Here is a 19,366-nt window from a genome sequence, read left to right on the forward strand (position 1 = left end):
TCAGTACAACAGGCTCTAGAAAATAACTCATCTGGCTTGGAGGCAGAGACTTTGACACAGGTGTTGGGCTCCCTTATATATTATTGGGGACTCTCAACCTCCATCCCTGCCGCCCCCAACCTCCAATGCATGAAGCGTACTGAAGACGAAGTGCACCCATGGCACTGTATCTGGATTTTCCAGCTGACACAAAAGTTGGATCCTCTCTCCTTGAGCCCCCGAGGCTGCGGACCCTGTGTGAACTGGCTGCTGCAGGCACCGACCTGCCTGGTGAAGGACCCTCTCCCAGGGGTGCTGAGCAGCTTCTCTGCGCAGTCACCTGTAGCTCGGAGCTGCTTTTCCGGCGTTCCTCCGCAAAAAAAAAATAGCTATTCTTAGCCCCGATCCCTTCCCGTGCGCTTTCCTTAAATGATCCAATTTTACATGTAACAGGAGCGGAGGTGGCGTTGCCTTTCTCGCATAGAGATGTGCTATTTGTTTTTGCTATCGCCTCCCTCCGCCCCACGGGGTTGGGAGCGGAGGGTCCGGGGGGGAGTACGGAGGGATGGCGCCCCCGCCCCGGGGAGGAGCTTCAGCCCCAAATGAAGTGCATTTTCACCTTTGGGTTCGTCTTCCCGGAGAAGCGCTGGGATTCCGGCAGCACCGCTCCCCGGAGGTGCCCCGACCCGCCGCCCATGGCTCTGCTCTCCGCTGGCCGTGCTCGCTGGCAGCCCCCATGTGGAAAAGCGGCGTCTCCCTCCTAAAATGAAGGGAGTGGGATCTCCGAGCGGGCGGCGGGAGCCGCTTTTACGCCTGTCGGAGTTGAGCACGGCGGGAGGTAAAACAGCTACCTGAACGCGGAAAAAAAACCACACAAAAACCGAAAAACCCCACAACAACAAGTAGTTCTCGCCCGGCAGAGAGGCACGGAGAGCGGCTGGGAATCGCCGCCCGCCGCCGCGCACAACCGGAGCCCGCCTGGGAAGAGCGGAGCCGCTTTCTCTCCTCTGGCAAAGGTAGCGGAGGGGCGATGGGGAGGAAGGGGGCTGGTGGGGGGCAGCGTGGAGGAACCCACGGCAGCCCGGCGCTGGGACCACCGGCTCTTCCCTAAGATACACGCTGCTCGTCGTGATTTGTCTCAGAAAGTAGCGAGCCGAGCTCCACAGCGGCAGCTTTTCCAAGGGTGTGCCTGCTGCCTGGGCTGCTGGGGTGCTTGGTATTTCTTCCCCAAAAGCAATCCCTGCCTCCCAAAATAGAGGCGGGGGGTGGGGGAGAAGGATTAGAGGTTTGTCTCTTCCTCCCCTTTCCCCCCTCCCATTAAGCTGTTAGGATAATAAAAGATAGATGCCCGTTAAATAATTAAGCGCACACTTTCTATTCCATCAGCTCGGTTCACGCAGCCCCGCGAGGGAGAAGGGGGTGGGGACGGTGGCGGATCCGTACGCGGGAGAAGCAGCAGTGCCGTTTCGGTAGCCCGCTTTCGGGGGAAGCGGGGAGAGAGCCTGGGGGCTTTGCCTGGGGCGGAGGAGGGGGCAGGCGGGAGAGCCCGGCGCGGAGCCGGGGGCCGGCGGCGAGGCGGGCTGGGAGGGCTCTCCCGGCGGTGCGGGGTGGCGGGGGATGGAGGGGTCTGAGGCGGACGGGGAATAGCCTCCCCACCCTAGTGGTGCTTGGGGGGGGGCTTCTCCTCGATGTCCTCTTTCTGTTTGCGTTTAAGGCAGAAGCTCGTCCCCCGCGGACCTGCCCGCGACCGGCTGCCCCCCCGCCATCTCCATCCCCGCTGCCGCCTCCCGCGCCTTCCCCAGTCATGTCCCACCCGGAGCGATGGGGAAGCTCGAGGACAACGAGAGGGTGATCCTCAACGTGGGGGGGACGCGGCACGAAACCTACCGCAGCACCCTGAAGACCCTGCCGGGGACCCGCCTGGCCCTGCTCGCCTGCGAGTCCCAGAGCGAGTCCCCGGGCGGCGAGGAGCCGCCGCCGCCCCCCAACCCGCCGCCGCCGGCGGGCGGCTGCCCGGAGCCCGGCAGCGGCTGCAGCCCCCGGGGCAACGGCGGCGCCAGCGAGTTTTTCTTCGACCGGCACCCGGGAGTCTTCGCCTATGTGCTCAACTACTACCGCACCGGCAAGCTGCACTGCCCCGCCGACGTCTGCGGGCCGCTCTTCGAGGAGGAGCTGGCCTTCTGGGGCATCGACGAGACCGACGTGGAGCCCTGCTGCTGGATGACCTACCGCCAGCACCGCGACGCCGAGGAGGCCCTCGACATCTTCGAGGCGCCCGACCTGCTGACGGGCGAGCCGCCCCCCGACGGCGACGACGACGAGCTGGCTGCCAAGAGGCTGGGCATCGAGGACGTCGGGGCGACCGCTGAGGGCAAGGGTGGGCGCTGGCGGCGGCTGCAGCCCCGTGTCTGGGCGCTCTTCGAGGACCCCTACTCCTCACGGGCCGCCAGGGTAAGCGCCGATGGACGGATGGCGCTCCCGCCCAGGGCGGCTGGGGAGGCCGAGGGGCTGCCTGGGGTGCAAACACCATGGTCCCCCACCTGGGAGGCAGGAGCGTGGGGCATCAAGGGGAAGCTTGCCCTATTTGGGGTGGTCATGCAGAGGCAACGTTGTGGGGGGCCATCGCGTGGGGCTGATGTCAGCCCCTGTGGGGTGGTGGTGCTTGTCCCCTCTGCATCCGAAGGCAATGTCGAGTGGGAGGGGGTCCTGCTGTGCTGGTGTCCCCCCATGGGGATATGGAATGAGGTGGGAGCTGTGCCCCAAGGAGCCTGCGAGGGAGCCACGCTCACCCTCCTGGCCTGGGTGGGGGTGCGGAGGTGTGCTCGCTGGGGAACCCCTTTGTGTGTGTGGGCAGGAACAACCCCAGGTGTCCTTATCCTTTCTGAGCACCTGCATAGAGCTATGTTTTGGAGGCTATCATCCCTCCCTTAGCTGTGAGAGGTCTTGGGTTTGGGGTGAGGGGTGACTGCGATGCAGGAGAGCGACCTCAGCCCTTTTCCAGCTTCGCTCTGTCTGCACTGGGAGGTGATCTGAGTTCAACAAAGTAAGCGTGACAGGGGGTCACCCTGCCGCTTCCTCCATTGATTTCTCAGGGTCACCCTCGCTGGGTCTGTGATGGAGGGTATGGGTACAAGGCAGTAAATGATTGTCCTAAGTTTCCGTTATTTAGATAAGGATTTTGTGTTTTGATGCTGGCTACTTTCTACTTTGATGATTCGGATTTTAGTTCCATCTTTTAGTTGCTGTTGTCAGTGGTGATGCGGGTTCGCTTTCTAACCCAGGGCTTTGGAGCAAACAAATGGTTGTAATTCCTTTGAGAGAAATATCTAGTGGTGCCTCGTATTTAACAAGCAGCCACCACAATCCTACCTGCAATAAATGGACAAGAATTTGGACATTGGAAATGTTTGATTATAAAATAGCAGTAGCTGTTTTGCAGCATATTTACCAGGATTCCCATGAAGTATTTAGAGCTAAGCCTCATCCTGCAGAAAGTGCAGTTATGGTGGGTGTCACCTCCTGATCAGTTCCACTGATTTCGCTGGCAATCTCACAGACGTGACAATAAGCGTGTGGTTAAGTGACTTCCTGAGTTGTGCCCTGCGGCCTGATGTGGTTTCTGTGAAAGTTACCAACTCCTGTGAGTGCAGTGAGGTAAGTTAAACAGAAAGTGTAAGTCCTCGTATTTATTACTGTCACTCGCTGAGTGCCAGCGTTGCTTATGTTTTTGAAGGTTACCCACCAACACATTTTCCCTTGACAGCTGGCTCCAGCTGATACTTGAAATACGGTTTTAATAAAGAATCAGTTCTGAAGAAAAACTACCAGAAGTGTCTATCTCTGCTCATCAATGACATACCCACATTGCTGGTATCTTGGCTGTCTGAATCCTAAGGAAAACTTGGCTGTCGGTTACCTGACAAAACAGAAGCGTGCGTGCGGTGGTTGCCCTGCAGGCTGTCTTTCACCTACTGTTTCGTGGAAAGTTGCCAAATAGTGTCGAATCTGTGGCTTTTTACGGCAGGGAATCTTTCCACGCAACTTTTCTGGAGAACTGAGGAGTACAGGGTAAACATTAAATGGAAGGTACCAGGAGAAATAGGAAGGTAGGCGTGCTGAAGGCAGTTGTGTCCTGGAATTGTAGCTGTTGCTTGAGTTTTCAGTCCACTTCGGTCCGCTCTTTGACAGAGCTTGTAGGCACTAGCTGTCCACATTTTCCATCTGTACTAGACCATCCTGAACCGTCAGTGGCTCGGGTAAAGATATTTCAAGTTTGCAAAATGAATGCCGTAATTAACAGTACCATAGAAAATTGCAAGACGACAACATTAATCTCTTCAAAGATAGGGTATTTACCTTTTTATAACTTTTATAACTACCTATATATAACTTTATAACTTAAACTTTATATCCTGATTTAAACCCCCAGCAGCAAAAGTAAGGCAGTGTCAGAGCTGTAACAACAGTGTCTAAATAGGTGTTCTCATTTTGTTCAAGGCTGCTGCTTTCATTTAGGGAGACAACTTTGAGAATTGCTGGCAAGTTTTAAAGCATTAAGTAAATTTGTATTTAAGGACTAGCATGCACTTAGTAAGCATTCTTGAACACAGTGATTTAAGGTGATGGTAACCTTGGTTTGGAATTGAAACATTACTGTCAATTCAACATTTTCCCACACCTGAAACAAAGATGTTATTTTCTGAGTATTCTGGCAAATACATTTTTGTTTTGTGTCAGCTGAAATGATGACTAACTCTGAAAACATGTGAGTGAAATCCTGGCCTTACTGAAATCAAGACAAAACTCTGTGAACATCAATCTTTGCCGTATAGTGTTAGCTACTGACTCATACACCACTTAGATTATGGCGAGGCTGCTTAGTGGTAAACTTTCTTAATCGCTGTGGTAATTATTTTTTTAGCATTACTGCCTGATTTAACTTGAGGAAGGTCTTTTCTGGGAAGTATGATGATGATAAAAATAGGATAATTTCTATTAATGAAATGGTACTTAATATTTGTGATTTTCTTTATCCTAAACTGTGATCTCTAAAAATAGAAATTTATAGAAATTCAAATATAAGTTGCCATGGTAACCTATTGGGGGATAGTGCACGCACAAGATTATTCTAGCAAGACCATCCAGTGATGTTATATAAATAGTGGAACTAGTTTGTTGACAAGAAGGTTTACTTTATTTGAGATTCTAAAAAAGAATATATTCAACTTTTAATGTATGCAGTTTGATATTCAGGTAGCAACATTTACTAAACATGTTTTTTGTAATTATAAAATATAATCCATGTACAAACAATTGCTTTGAAACCTGCAACACTTTTCTTTGTTTCACAAGTTCAGGAGTTACGTATGAAGATTATTTCTCTTTTCATTTTATCATTTTGGATTTTGTAGACTGTGAAATGAAATTAAAGAGTACAGTGGTATTCCTTTCACTCCAGGCTTAATAGAGCAATCATTCACAAAATGCTATTTGACAGAATGCTGTTGTGCAGGTATGGAAAGCTACTGGCATAAGATACTGTCATAGGAGGAGAAGCATTGGGCAACTAAATCTTTCTGTGTGTTGGTTTAAGCATCTCTGAAATAGACACCTGATTCTTACCTGAATCAAATGCGTATTGTGAGTTTTGCTAGTTAATACCTGTAAATTATTTCTATATCTTTTGGCAGCTCATAAGTGGAAAATACTCATTACACTTTGGTAAAGTGCAAAGATATGCCTGAATAGTTTGTAAGAAAGTGCAAAAGGCATAATTAAGCACTGAGTTTAAAAGAGTGTCTGCAGATGCCCAGCAGACCTAGAATGTCAGTGCTAGTCTCAGATACCATATTTCAAATTAATTAAGCTTTTAAGGCCTTTTACTTTGGAATAATAGTTGAAACATGATTAAAGAAGTTTAAAGAAGTAATTAGTATCTGTCATTGACTTTTCCAAAGGATTATGGATTACTCCTGTACTTAGTGCAGGAACTCAGAAACGGCCCCAGGATTCATAAAGTTCGTATCTATATGTCGTTGACTTTCCGAGAAGACTGTAGGTCTGTTCATGCCTGAGAAGTTGGATCGCTCAGCAGCGCGGGAGTCAGCGTGGTCCAGGGCACTCGAGCTGGTGCTGCCTGCAACACCCTTGTCGTTCTCAGTGGCTGAAGCCAAATGACACAACCCCTTTGCTGTACCACCTCTATCTATAGGAAAGATTGTAACTACGTGGTTTACAAGGGAGGGATAAAAACTAATTAGCAAGTAAAACTTTACTTTGTAAAGTTTGCTGTAAGTAAGTATTCACTGAAATGCAAATAAAACCACCAAAAGCCTTGCAGTCCAGGCATCAAGATACTTACACCTTGCAAGTGTTCTTAAAAATGCTAATCTTATGCTACTTCATCATGGCGTGAGGAGCTGGACTTGAGCAGTGAGCAGTATTGTTGGATGGAAACACAAAGTCCTCATCTACTGCTTTACATGAAGTGACATTGTCAGAGACTCCTTGCAGTGTCCTGTAACATCTACACCAGCTTTGAACGTTTGGTGGTGTTGGTTGTGGGAAGAATCGGCTGAAACGAGTGAGATGGGAGAGGGAGAAAACAGGATTTCATAGATCCCCTCAAAAGGCTAAACTACAGAAATCATGTCGGAGGGTATTCTTATCACAGATAACTTATGTCTTTATTTGGTGGCTTGCTTAAATTTTTTCCAGGTACCTGTTGTGTGCTGTGGTGAATGACTGGAGTGGGTTGTATTTTTAGGGCTTTGGCTGTTCATGGTGCAAGATAGTTTTTATTTTTGGTGGAAGCACTGCTGCTGGGATAGTCTGAGATACCATGAATGGAGTGGTGAAGATATGTTAATCTCAGAATATAGGTGTGTAGGTTAATAGTGAATAGCAAAGTTTATTTGCTTTCTTAACAAATAGAAAGGCCCTATTAACTTATAAGTGGATATCTTTACTCTCTGTCTTTTATTCCAACAAGGAAAGGAAGTATACTTTAGACTTTACCATTTAATAATTTTTGAGTTATGCAGATACATTTAATCTGAATATGATACCAAAAAAATAGTAAACGTTGATAAAGAAACTGCAAAGAAGGTATTCCTTTTGCCATGTTAGTAATCAAAGTGCTGAATTTATTTTTAGTGGGAAAAAAGTCCATTAGATTAAATTGGTGAAAACCAGCCATTCTGCTTGAAGCATTTAGCCTATGGGAGCTGTCATTTTTAAAGAAACAGTAAGATTTGTTCCTAATGACAAAAATCCTAATGCGTAACTGTTACACATATGCATACACTCTCTAGCTTCACGTATACATGGACTGACTAAATTGCATTGAAGGAATTTCCTTCTTGCATACTGGCTTTTAAAAGTCTGAATTGGAAATTGTACCTTAATGCATGACGTATTCAACATAACTAGCTTGATCTACCTTAAATATAGATGGTGTCTGGTGGTACTGACATATCGATGAGGTAAAATCAGCAAGACTTCTGCCTCCCGAACTTCTGCCTTTTCCTCTACAGCTGTTCTGCCTGATGCTGCTAGCGTTTCCATGGAAACAAGCCAGCTCTTGGCTTCCTCTTCCCATTGAAACAGCCTTCTCGCTGTCACTTATTCATCTGGGAGAAGCATTTTGTCATGGCTCTGACATAAATGCCACAGAGATGATCTGGCCTATCATTTCAGAAACAGATGCTGCTACGTATGTGCACGTGCATACAGCCAAATTAATCTTCCAACGACTCTCAAATAACTCAGTTAATGGACTTAGACTGAATTTGCTTTGGTGTAACTGGAAGTAGAAATTAGCCCAACATACACAGCTCAAGATAGTAACGGTGTGAGAAGTATTTTTGGTTGAGAAATCTGGCAGGCCACGTTCCCTTCCTTTATGTAGTTAGTACACAATGTGCTGTCACGTTTGTTTACAGTGGTAAAATTCTAAAATGGTTTACTTTGGGGATGAGAACTTATCCTCAAACTGATTGGGATGGTGGTGAGAGGAATATCTCAGAGCTTCTGGTGAATATTGTGTAGGTTTCAATGCTACTGTCAGGTGAGGTATCACATTATCATGCTATGGCCACATGATGCAGTCAGGACGCGAAAAAAAGTGACATAAGGAAACTCTTATATTCGAGGTCCCTATATTCTGTAAGTGTCTGATACTTAGTCTAAGGTAAATGTTTTAATCAGTACCTTGCAAAGAAGTCAGCATTTTTGCTTGTTTTGGAGAATTTCTGTTGAGTCATAATCAAAGAAGTTCAGAACTCAGACTAATCCAAAATCCTTGATTAGTTTCTTTTGCTGTGGGAAATTTTAAGATATTTTAAAGCAAGTTTGTGTAGAACTTGCTTGTCCTTTTCTGCCTCAGTGATCACTGGCAGAAAGTGACTGTTCTCTTCTTAAGACATTACCTTGCAATTGGGGTAGAAGGATCAGAGAAGAGGAAAGACATCCCTATATAAATTTTTAATATTTTAATAATCTCCTATGACGTGCTGTCCAGTAATTTTAAGATGGAAGAGACAAGTTCATCACATTATCAAGTGCTGTTTCAATGCTGTTCTTTTCTCCAGAGGCTCCTCCATGCTTGTCTTGTGCTTCAGAGCCTTGGCTTATCTTGGGGAAACACGGTTTCCTTCAGCCACAACTGGAAAGAAAGGGCTTATGCTCTCTCTATTTAGGATCCGATGGGGATAGTATGTTCCTTTTTAATTCTCTTTAGTAAACTCTTCTTTAGACCTCACTTCTGGCAATGTGATTTACATAAGCTTATTGATTCAGTGTAGAAACTTGTGGGGATTTCTGCAGTTTTGGTGGGTTTTTTATTTTACTGGGAGTAGAGTAGTTAGGCAAATAAAATATAGATATGGTAATATTTGGAATATCAAACTATTGTTTATCATTCTGCTTAGTATATTTCTTATAGTGATACAGTTCCCTTACATGCACTCATTCTGTCACAAGCACACACCCTTTCAGTATAAATTAGTAATTGCATAGGAATAAAAATTTGTTCTTAAAGCAATGATAAACAAGTCTATTCAAGAATTTTATGTGGGGACTGAATAGGGAGCTATGTCCACTCTTAATTATGTGCGCTGTTATTTCTCCTGGTGCAAGGGCTGAAACATGAGAATATTTCACAGATCGGTAATAATTTAAAGTGATGAACACAATATACAGTTGTGGAAATGCGTACAGACATAGTAATATAAACTTATCGTTGGTAATATTTATCAACATGATAAAAGGGATTCAAGTTGTAGCGATGACCTTGTACTGTTTCTTCCTCATCCTGACATACACATGTATATGTTGATATAACTAAATGGTAATGTTGTCAGAGAGATATGTAGAAATAGCTGTAGAGAACGAACATGAAATCACACTTTGCTTTTTAATTCTACAAATGTGTTTAATTAACATCTTTGTTGGTACTTTATGATGACTAAAGCACTTTTGACAGGAAAAACTTCACTTCAATCTGTTAATCAGTACTGTTAAAAATAGAATGCTATCTAATCACATGAAATACAATTTCTTGTGATTTGCTTTACAGAATTTTTGACTGAAGTGGTCACTTGAAGCTTAAAGACCAAATTATCCAATTATAGATTATAACCATGTGTTATTTACCCCCTACCCCCTACCCCCCGCCTTCCCGCCTTTAAGTTGAAAATTCTGAGATGTTTCTGTGGTTTTGGTCTTCTTACCAGTAGGTTAATTATTACAGGGTTGTAATAATTCAGTCCTTTTTTATAACAGACAGCCTTTTGTAGTTTCTTACAGCCTTTTGTAGTTTCTTAGTGTTTCTATTTGAACCTTAGATACTGTGTCTTTGATATGGTCCTGCAAAATGCTATAAACAGAGAACAGTCTCTTATCCTAGTGCTGAATTATGTGATAAAGTTCATTAATATGCATTAAATATACCACACAATGTCATCTAGTCTTATTTCGGAAATAAATATAGTTTCTTAAGTGTTTACATTTTCATTAGTTTATAGCATACAAAATCATATATATATATATTTTTTTTTTTTTTACTGTGCCTCGACTTTGAAAAAGGGGAAGTATCCCTTAAGGCTTTTGTGTTTGGTGTTGATGATTTGTAGACTACTAACTGTGTAGCAGTAATCTTCTTTTTAACAGTTTAATACTTATCCTAAGAGAAATAATTCTTCTTTAGGAATGACTTCCACCACACTAAAATCCTTGCTTTGGTAAAAGCACAAGGCTACTCCAGTACTAGGGGTCTGATAGTATGTGGGATTTTAGAGCAACAGAAATCAAATGCTGAAACTCAGTTAATGGCCGAGAAAATTCTTTTTCAGTGAATTGCACTGGAGAAGATGAAGTTCAGTAGAGTGAGAAAGAGGGCTGCAGAACAGTGCTGGGAAATGCTGCGTACACGTTGGTGCAATAGTGAGGTGCGCAGGCTGAGTTCCCGAGGGTTTTACGAGGGTACTGTGCCGGTGCCTGCCGCGGCACTGAGTGAGTGCTTAACCAGCCCCAATGGCATCCTGCTGGCATGTCCTCTTAACTAGAGGGAAGAATAATGTCTTCTAATCATACTTCTGTTGGCCTACTTAATTTCTCAGATCATAAACGTTCACAAAATATATTAGGTTTTTATCTGCTGTCTACTATAAGATTGAGGGTAATCAAGTATGTAGTAATTGGTATTTTATATAAAGCCTGTGCAATAACATTTTTTTTAAAGTAGTGGTAAAAATTATTAAAGCACAATGTAAGGGATGTTTTTAAAGTATACAAAGGTGTGGGTATAAACTTTCTTTAGTTCTTAGATGATACAAAAGGAGAAGTCCTCCTGAGTCCTTATTTTTATATAGGTGTTCAAAAATTCTCTGTAGTTTTCAAGTGAGCTGTCTAATTTATCTTCTTCATTGGCACTTTGTAATCCTTTACTCATACGAATGGCAATTATTTTTAATTATTGGTTGCAGGAGTATCTTAATTTTCACAGGATAATGATTCTTAGGAGCTGAAAGAGTTGACTTAGATTTTTTTTTTTTTTTTTTTTATATAATCCCAAGTGTTATGCAGCTTTTTTTTCTGACAGGAATTTTGCAGTTTTGTAAGTTTAATCCAGATATTGTTTGGAGAAGACCCTTAATTGTCTTCCTGGTTTCTGATTCCATTTGGGAAAGGAGTTTTCTTACATTTTCAATTGTAGGTTTGATGTTCATCTTCAATTTTCCATTTGAATTTTAGGATATAATTGCTGTGCAAGCACATCTGGATTTCCTGTTGAACATTCTTGCATTGGTCTGGGAAATTATTTAAACAACTTAGAAAAAAATCAGTGGGAACTGAGTTTTTTTTCTCTATAGTTTCCTGAGGAGGGGAAGTGGAGCGGGAGGTGCTGAGCTCTTCTTACTGGGATCCAATGACAGGACGTGTGGGAATGGCACAAAACTGCACCAGGGAAGGTTTATTTAGACTGGAGATTAAGAAGCATTTCTTTACCGAGAGGGTGGTCAAACACTGGAACAGGCTTCCTAGAGAGGTGGTCGATGGCCCAAGCCTGTTGGTGTTTAAGAGGCATTTGGACAATGCCCTTAATAATGTGCTCTAGCTTGCGCGGCCGTGAGGTGGTCCAGCAGTTAGACTAGATGAATGTTGTAGGTCACTTCCAACTGAAATAGTCTGCTCTATTCTAAATAAGTAAGTTCTGGTCTTCCAACCTTCTTTTCCCTTACAATGGAAAATGAAGTCCTTTTACTTAATAATTATGATATTTCATATTTTCATGGTTTAAAAACTGAAATGTATGTAGTAAATGGCATATAATATGTTCTATAATATAATGTTCTACCCAACAGCTCGTTCTTTGGTAGAAATCAAGGTTGGATTTCAGCGCAGCTATTGAACATCAGCTCTGCTGCATAACTCACTATCTATTAATTATCTGGTAATACTTTATGTTAAAGTGATTTAAACACCTTAGCCATCTTCACCCCGTGGCAAGTAAATTTTATTACTGGCTATAGTTGAGGCTATTTGAATATAGTCTTGAATTTGAGGATTGAGACTTTTGACTGCAGGCTGCAGTTATTTTTCTGCTTGCCTAGGTGATATACCTGTGCAGCTTGGAGAAATAAATTGTCACGTTTGTCATTTGTCTCCAAAACAGGCACGTGAAGCTGGTGTTGCAGTGACCCATGAATGATCAACAGAATTGGTTTGATGCATTGCAGCTACAGGGTCTCCTTGGTTAGTCATTGCATATTTTAAGTTGGTGCCTCGATAGCAGAACAAATGAGCTGGGGGAATTAAAAAGGAGAAAATATTTGGTAAAAGGGAAAATTATGTCTTAGTGAAAATTGAGCCATTGTGGACTGAAGGAAAGAATGTATTTTCATTATTTTGGTTTATCACAACATAGCCAGCCAAACCTTAAAACTGGCAAATGCATGTGTGGTTTTTTTGAGTGATGTTGATTGCTTTAAGGATAGAAGATGTTGGTTTTCTTTAAGTAGATAAACCTGCAACTTATACTTCTTGTTGCAGTTGCCATTTCCTCAGTCTTAAAGTGAGAAGGGAGCTTTGATCTTTTCAAAATGCCTTTTCTAATGACTAGATTTAGCACATTTTGGAAACAGCTTCTCTAGGTAGGTACAGTCTTGCAGCCGGTCTCCACCTCGATCCAGGAGCTGTGGCAGCTGCAAGTGTCCCCCAAAACTATCTCTGGAGGTTCGTGGAGTTGGTTTTTAGTTATCTGTTTCTTCACTCTTCAGCCCAACTGCGTTGCATTCAGTATCTTGCACTGTCACTGAGCCAATGACTGACTATTCTAATACTTCTGAATAAATGCCTTTTCCAATGCTTTTGTAATAAAATTAACAATTCTGCTATGGTTTGAAGTACAATGATAGCTATAGATACCTCCCTGCTGTTAATACTACCTTTAGTAGCCGTGTTAGCAGCTTTTCTTTGAAAGCATGATGGCATGCATCACTCATTGAAATGAAAACCCAGCAAAATTTCAATGGTTTTATATTCTCAACATTTTCAAGACATTTAAATGCAGTAGCAGAAATGTACCCATTAGTCTCTAGAGAAGTGCAGATGTAGTTCACGTTGGGTTTGTATTTCATTAGAGCAACCGCCGTTGCACTGCCATCCTGACAGATTCATGAGATGAAGGCAATGCTCTTTGAAATAATGCCTGCTTGTATTCAGATATCAGTAGCTAACTTTGTAAAACAGCATGAAGAAAATTATTAAACTCCTGTCTTGTGCTGCTGCTGTTTGTGTACTCCTTGAAAATGGAGATCAGGAGGTGTGTGTTAGTAATTGTAATGAACAAACTTTGCAAATCTTACTTTGTTTGTTTACTGGCAATGCAGTTTTAAAATAACAAGGTAATTGTTACAGTTTCCTTGTCATACTGTGCGTAAAATCCTGCCTTCAGAAACCTAACCCTTGTTTCTGTGTGGGAAAGTCTTGGCAATAAGGGAGGCTAAAGGAAAATATGTGACCTAAATTTTTCATCGCAATTCTACAGTTCAGACAAGTACAGTGTGACAACTGCCTGTGCTGCAGAATCGGGGTGAAATGTGAGTCTGAGCCAAGGGAGGCCAACGTTTGTGGTCCTAGTGCTTTCAAACTTCAGGTGGAGTTTTTATCCATATATATATAAAAATATGGATGCAAATTTGTTTTGGTGTGTATATATCTGTGTATGTATATGCACACACACACATATACATTTTTAAACAAATATTCATGTTGCTAACCTGTGATTATGATAGTTGAGAAGATTTTTTTTTTTTTTTCCTCTTTGTCCTTGAAGATTTTAATGAAGCTGCTGCATCCTGGATCTCATGACTTAATTCAGTGGTCTTGCTTCTACTTGTTTAATTCAGCTCCCAGCTATAAGTTCAAGTAGAATTTTATGGACTATCTGAATATCTTGCTTTATTAGGCTATGACAGCTCTATCTTACTGGATATACATATATTTTACTATATTGGCTTACAGTATTATGTTTGTCATGTTTGATGATAGAAGTAGTGTTCCATTCTTTATAAACTTTTTCTCACTAAAAGTGGGAAAAACCTGAAGCAGTTATGTAACTAAAGAAATCCTGCCTTCTGTGAATGTTTATCTTATGGGTGATTCTCAGGGCCAATTAAACGTTTTCCTGCACTTGGCATACTATAAGGTCTCCTTTGAGTGCAGATTTGTTGCTGTCAGAAGGTTCTCAGGTTGAACTCACTTTACAGCTTTTTCTCACTGAAGGTTTTGGATCTCTCTGCCTAAATGGGCCCCTTATTTTCACAGTCCTGTAGAGATTTAATTGTTTTAAAAATCTCTGTCCTTTGGTCTAACTTTGTTACGAATGGCCAGCTGGTTCAGAGTTCTCGGTTTTCATTTTCGAAGTGTTGCTACCTGTTTTATTATTAATTTATCTGTATTTTTTCACTTAGTTATTTTTTTAGAAGATAGAGATGACCCATTCAAGTCAAGTTCATACATCTCTGCTCCTTGTGAGGAATAGGAATACCGAATAAAGAGAAGCACAAACCCAACATTTAAGTGGAAGATGCAAGAAGTAATACTACAGTGAACGCTGTGGACGGTGTAGGGATTGTGTTATGATGAATTCATTTGGTCAGGCTACGAGGGGCATGAAGAGTGAAGAGGGCTCAGTGACTCAAGTGCTATGAAGGGAATTCTGGAGATCCAGGTTTATGTCTTTGCTAGGCTGTAGCATCTCCTGTGATTCACCACACCACTGTGGTTCACCCTGTCTGCAAACTGGGAAGGTATAAATGTTCTCTTACCTTAGAAAATAAAAAAATAACTTAATTATTCAATACGCAACTAATGCAGTAAAAAGAAGGGGATTTGTATTTTAGTCTGTTACTTTCAAATATAGTGCATAAGAGAGTTTAGGTACTTTTTAAAAGAGGTTGGGGATAGTTTGCTGGCTTCTGTGCCTGAAGATTCAAGATTATTTTTTTTTTTTTTTTTTTTTTTAAGTTTCAGTGGGTCTATGGTGGGAGTAAACTGGGACTGTAGTCATTTGGAAGTATGCAGCAATGACTATGTGAGGAAATCCTCATAATATTGGTAATTTTGTTTGCAGAGCAGAGTTGGAAGAGTGTATTCAGAGAAGGAGGCGTATATCCCACACCTGAACAATATGGAAAAAAGAAAACTTTGAATTCAGTAATAAAATATTGTTTATTTTATGAACTGACTGAGGCAGGGTATACATGGTCATCACTCTATAACTACTTGAAAGGACATTGTAGAGAGGTTGGTGCTGGTCTCTTCTCACAAGCAAATAGTGATAGAACAAGAGGGAATAGCTTCAAGTTGCAACAGGGTAGGTTTAGACTAGACATTAGGAAGAAGTTCTTCACAGTAAGAGTGATCAGACACTGGAACGGGCTGCCCAGGGAGGTGGTTGAGTCACCATCCTTGGATGAGTTTAAGAGTCGTTTAGATGTGGTGTTGGGGGATATGGTATCGGGAAAAACTTTGTAGAGTAGGGTAGATGGTTGGACTCGATGATCCCAAGGGTCTTTTCCAACCTGAATGACTCTATGATTCTATGGTAGAAGACTTTGCAGAATGTGAAGACAGGGAGATTGAATTAAGGTTGGGTTTGGCACAGATACAGTTTGTCAAAGTTTTTCCCCCAAAACTTACGTTAGCGTTTCTGAAATAAAAGGTTTCCAGAATTTAATACACCTGAAACAATGTAATTCTCCATCTTTCTCAAAGATTGCTGAATATTTGCAAAGACATTTGGCATTCGGCCAGTGCAGTTAAATTCTGGCACAATAGAGAGTCTTAAAATGAGAAATATTGGCCAATCTTTACAGTTGGCTCTGCTGCCGATTTGATCTGCAGTATATTAGAAAGATTGCTAAATAGTTTCAATGATCTCATGTTGATTCTTGGTTGTGTTCTGGGGCTGCTTTTGAAGTGTAGATTGATGGGGAACCTTAGCCAGCAGATACGGTGGCTGATGGAATGGTTGAGCTCGCAGGCTGTGCTTCTAGGGGAAACATTTTAGCTTTAAAAAAAAAACCAACAAAAAAAGGGTAGGATCCCAATGTGAGCAATACTTATGGTAGCACTTCTGTATTTTAGGAGCATTTGCATTGGTTAGTTGTTAGTGAAAGATAGGTGCTCTTTCCTGGTGCTTTTTAATATGTTAATTAATCTTACTCAACTATAGATGATCAGTACTGGCTAAGCACACAGCAGTGTTGTAATTGAGTTACTGTAAATTTTGGGAAGAGATTTTTCCAAAGGAATAGGTAATACCTGTTCCTTAATTCTGAAACAACACACATCTTTGTGTCCTGCTTCTCATGTTCAAGAACTGTAGCTGTGAGTTCTCCCTATAGATATGAGTGAATTCTTCCTATATAGGTGAATGCTTTCTCATGAGTAAGATGTTATTTAACAGCTTACTGTGAAACAAAGCCAAACATTTTGCTAACTTGATCAGAAATCTGAATTGTTCTGTAAGGTGGGAGCCGTGGAGAGCAAGAGCATTGCCATCAGAATCTTTGAAGTGTTTTGAAGATCTGCCTTTACAGATGCCTGGGGGCACCAATGATGTTAGTTTGATTTTTCCCTCTTCCCCCACAAACACCCTTTCCCAGTTCAGCATTACATTACTTTTACATATTGGGGAAGTTATGCTGAATTACTACAGGAAATTCATTAGTAGTTTAACTTCTGTGGTGCTGCGCTGGAAAAAACCCAAATATCTAGCTATGTCTGGCCAAGATTTGAGGATGTGCTTGAAGCACATGATGGTGCTGGCTGAATTAATTCCAAAAGACGGCAGTTGACAAGTGTTAAGTCCACTGTGATCGTGGACAGGCAAGCAATTTCTTCATTCAGTTAATTGCTTTCGAACAAGGTGCAGGATAAACAAGTGAGCTCAGTTTCTTCTTCTACTTGAAGGGAGCATTGCCTATAGCCTTGACAGGAGAAAGCTGCTTTTTTGGGGATTTCTTCTGAGGTTTGAAAAATTCTCAGGTGTGTTAATAGCTGCATAAGGCAGGGCTGGATTCCAGCATGATTCCTTACCCAGAGTAATGTCCGATCTTGAAACAATATGAAAGATTTTATTTAGAATTGAATGCACATTCCCAAGCAATAAACCATCTGTTAAGTGTTTAGCAAGAGGAAATTTATAGAATTATAGCTTTATTAGTCTGCTGCATATGCTTTCTGTTCCATATACCATGCTGATGTTGTACAAGGTTCTGAATTTGGCAAAGCTAGTTCTGACCCAGGAGCATAGGACAGATCATATTCCACATTCCCCATGTAACTTTAAAAAACAAACCTTCCATTACAGGCGTTTAACATGAAAAAATAGTTCTGTGTATTCCTAGCGGTAATTGCAAATTGTTGGCATTGGTGACTGCTTTGGCCCTGAGCTGCAGTGCTTTTTGAAAAAGCTGCAGTGCTTTTTGAAGTGAATTAAGCACTAGATGTTAAGAAGGTGCTCCTTCACTGCTGTGATATCTATTAGAGTGAAAACTCTAATATCTTAAAATATTTTCAAGACTTATTAAGCTGAATACCCTGCTTTTCTTAAAGATTGGAGTTCGTAGTACTGTTCTTTCAAATCAAGGGTATTTGTGTTTAAAAGAAGGACACTGTGCTTCCTGCCTTGGGCTGGCAATCTTTGAATCAGGAAAGGATTTCCTAGAATATGCAGGGAATCCCGGACAAACTGAGCGTTGTCAAATTGGTAAGATAAATGTGCTAGAGGATTTGAGCACTCCTATAAATAGGAGACCAATCTGAAAAAAATACATTAAGACCTTGAGGAGAGATGATCTTAAAGGAAAAATCTAATCAGGAGATGCCGAAGAAAAATGATACATTTGAAGTGGCAATTAAATAAAAAGAAAGGCCAGGGGAGGGAAAAGGGAAAGGCCTGTTGGGGAGGGATTTTTATGTTTGAAGACTGCAAAGTAAGTAAGGCTCAGGAAATTAGGGGCTGGTGTTGCTCTGAGGACTCCAGAGCTGCACACAGTTCTCCAGGTGCCCCCACCTGGAGTATGGCATCCAGCTCTGGAGTCCTCAGCACAGGAAGGACATGGAGCTGTTGGAATGGGTCCAGAAGAGGGCCACGAAAATGATCAGAGGGGCTGGAGCACCTCTCCTATGAAAACAGGCTGAGAGAGTTGGGGTTGTTCAGCCTGGAGAAGAGAAGGCTCCGGAGAGGACTTACAGCAGCCTTCCAGTACCTAAAGGGGACCTACAGGAAAGATGGGGAGGGACTCTTTATCAGGGAGTGCAGTGGTAGGACGAGGTGTCACAGTTTTAAACTGAAAGAGGGGAGATTTGGATTAGATATTAGGAAGAAATCCTTTACAGTGAGGGTGGTGAGACACTGGAACAGGTTGCCCAGAGAAGTTGTGGATGCCCCATCCCTGGAAGTGTTCAAGGCCAGGCTGGATGGGGCTTTGAGCAACCTGCTGTAGTGGGAGGTGTCCCTGCCCATGGCAGGGGGGTTGGAACTCGATGATCTTTAAGGTCGCTTCCAACTCTAACCATTCTATGTAGATTGTGTTGGTTATAGTTGCTTCTGGACTTGTTTTATTTTGCTGCCTAGGGAAGAAAAAAATACATGTTAACAGTTTTGTAGGGTGAAAATATTTGCATTTATCACAGTCATTGGGAATTCTTCAGCTCGTTAGAATAAAGTATTGGCGGGGGTAAGGGAAAGGAGGACAGGGAGAAGCCTCAGTGCCCATTTGTGCAAAGCTACACAGTCTTTTTAGGCATAATTATACACTTGGTTCTTTAATTTTGAAAAGCCATATCTAAAATATCTCAGTTTACCATGAATCTCTCTGAAGTTGTGTCTGGGTAGCAAAAATTCAGTGTACCTTTATCAGCTTCAGAGTGTGATCCTGTACATGAATTTGCTTTTTAATTTTCTAGAGTCAGTAGCTCACAATCTTGCCACTGTGCTTGTGCGTAACCTCTCTATCAAAAGTGGTGCTTGCTCTGCAGTATTTATAGGTTTTTAGATAGGAGGTTTTGAAGTTAAATGCCTGGAAATATGTAAAATATATGGCATTGAGGTGTAACTGTGTTAGAGAAAACAGACTTAAGTATATACCCATATGTACTAATGTTATGATTATTATAATGCAGTGTTTTTCGAGAAACTAAAGACTGTTTTTTTTCAGTTCATAAGAAAGTGAAAAAAAGGTCATGTTAAAGAGAAGAGGCTACAAAGATAAGTGTTTAATATTTGAAACTCAGGAAAACCACTAAGTAGCATAGAGAATTTTTTTTTTCCTTTTGTTTCTAGCTCATTAGTTTTTTACAAAATAGCCTTGAA

At 42.2% G+C, this 19,366-nt stretch overlaps 1 protein-coding gene across 7 annotated transcripts in view; it reads left to right on the forward strand.

Annotated features, from left to right (window-relative positions):
• The first annotated feature begins 1,800 nt into the window (after nt 1-1,800).
• Nucleotides 1,801-19,366, forward strand: part of KCNC2 (potassium voltage-gated channel subfamily C member 2) — a 103,783-nt gene continuing 86,217 nt past the window's right edge. For all 7 annotated transcript variants that reach the window (XM_074167221.1, XM_074167243.1, XM_074167257.1 and 4 more), the window contains exon 1: nt 1,801-2,430. In XM_074167221.1, the coding sequence (XP_074023322.1) occupies nt 1,801-2,430 (630 nt within the window). The remainder of the gene's footprint in view (nt 2,431-19,366) is intronic.

The sequence above is a fragment of the Numenius arquata genome, chromosome 2, assembly GCF_964106895.1.
Source record: "Numenius arquata chromosome 2, bNumArq3.hap1.1, whole genome shotgun sequence".
Classification (NCBI taxonomy): Eukaryota; Metazoa; Chordata; class Aves; order Charadriiformes; family Scolopacidae; genus Numenius; species Numenius arquata.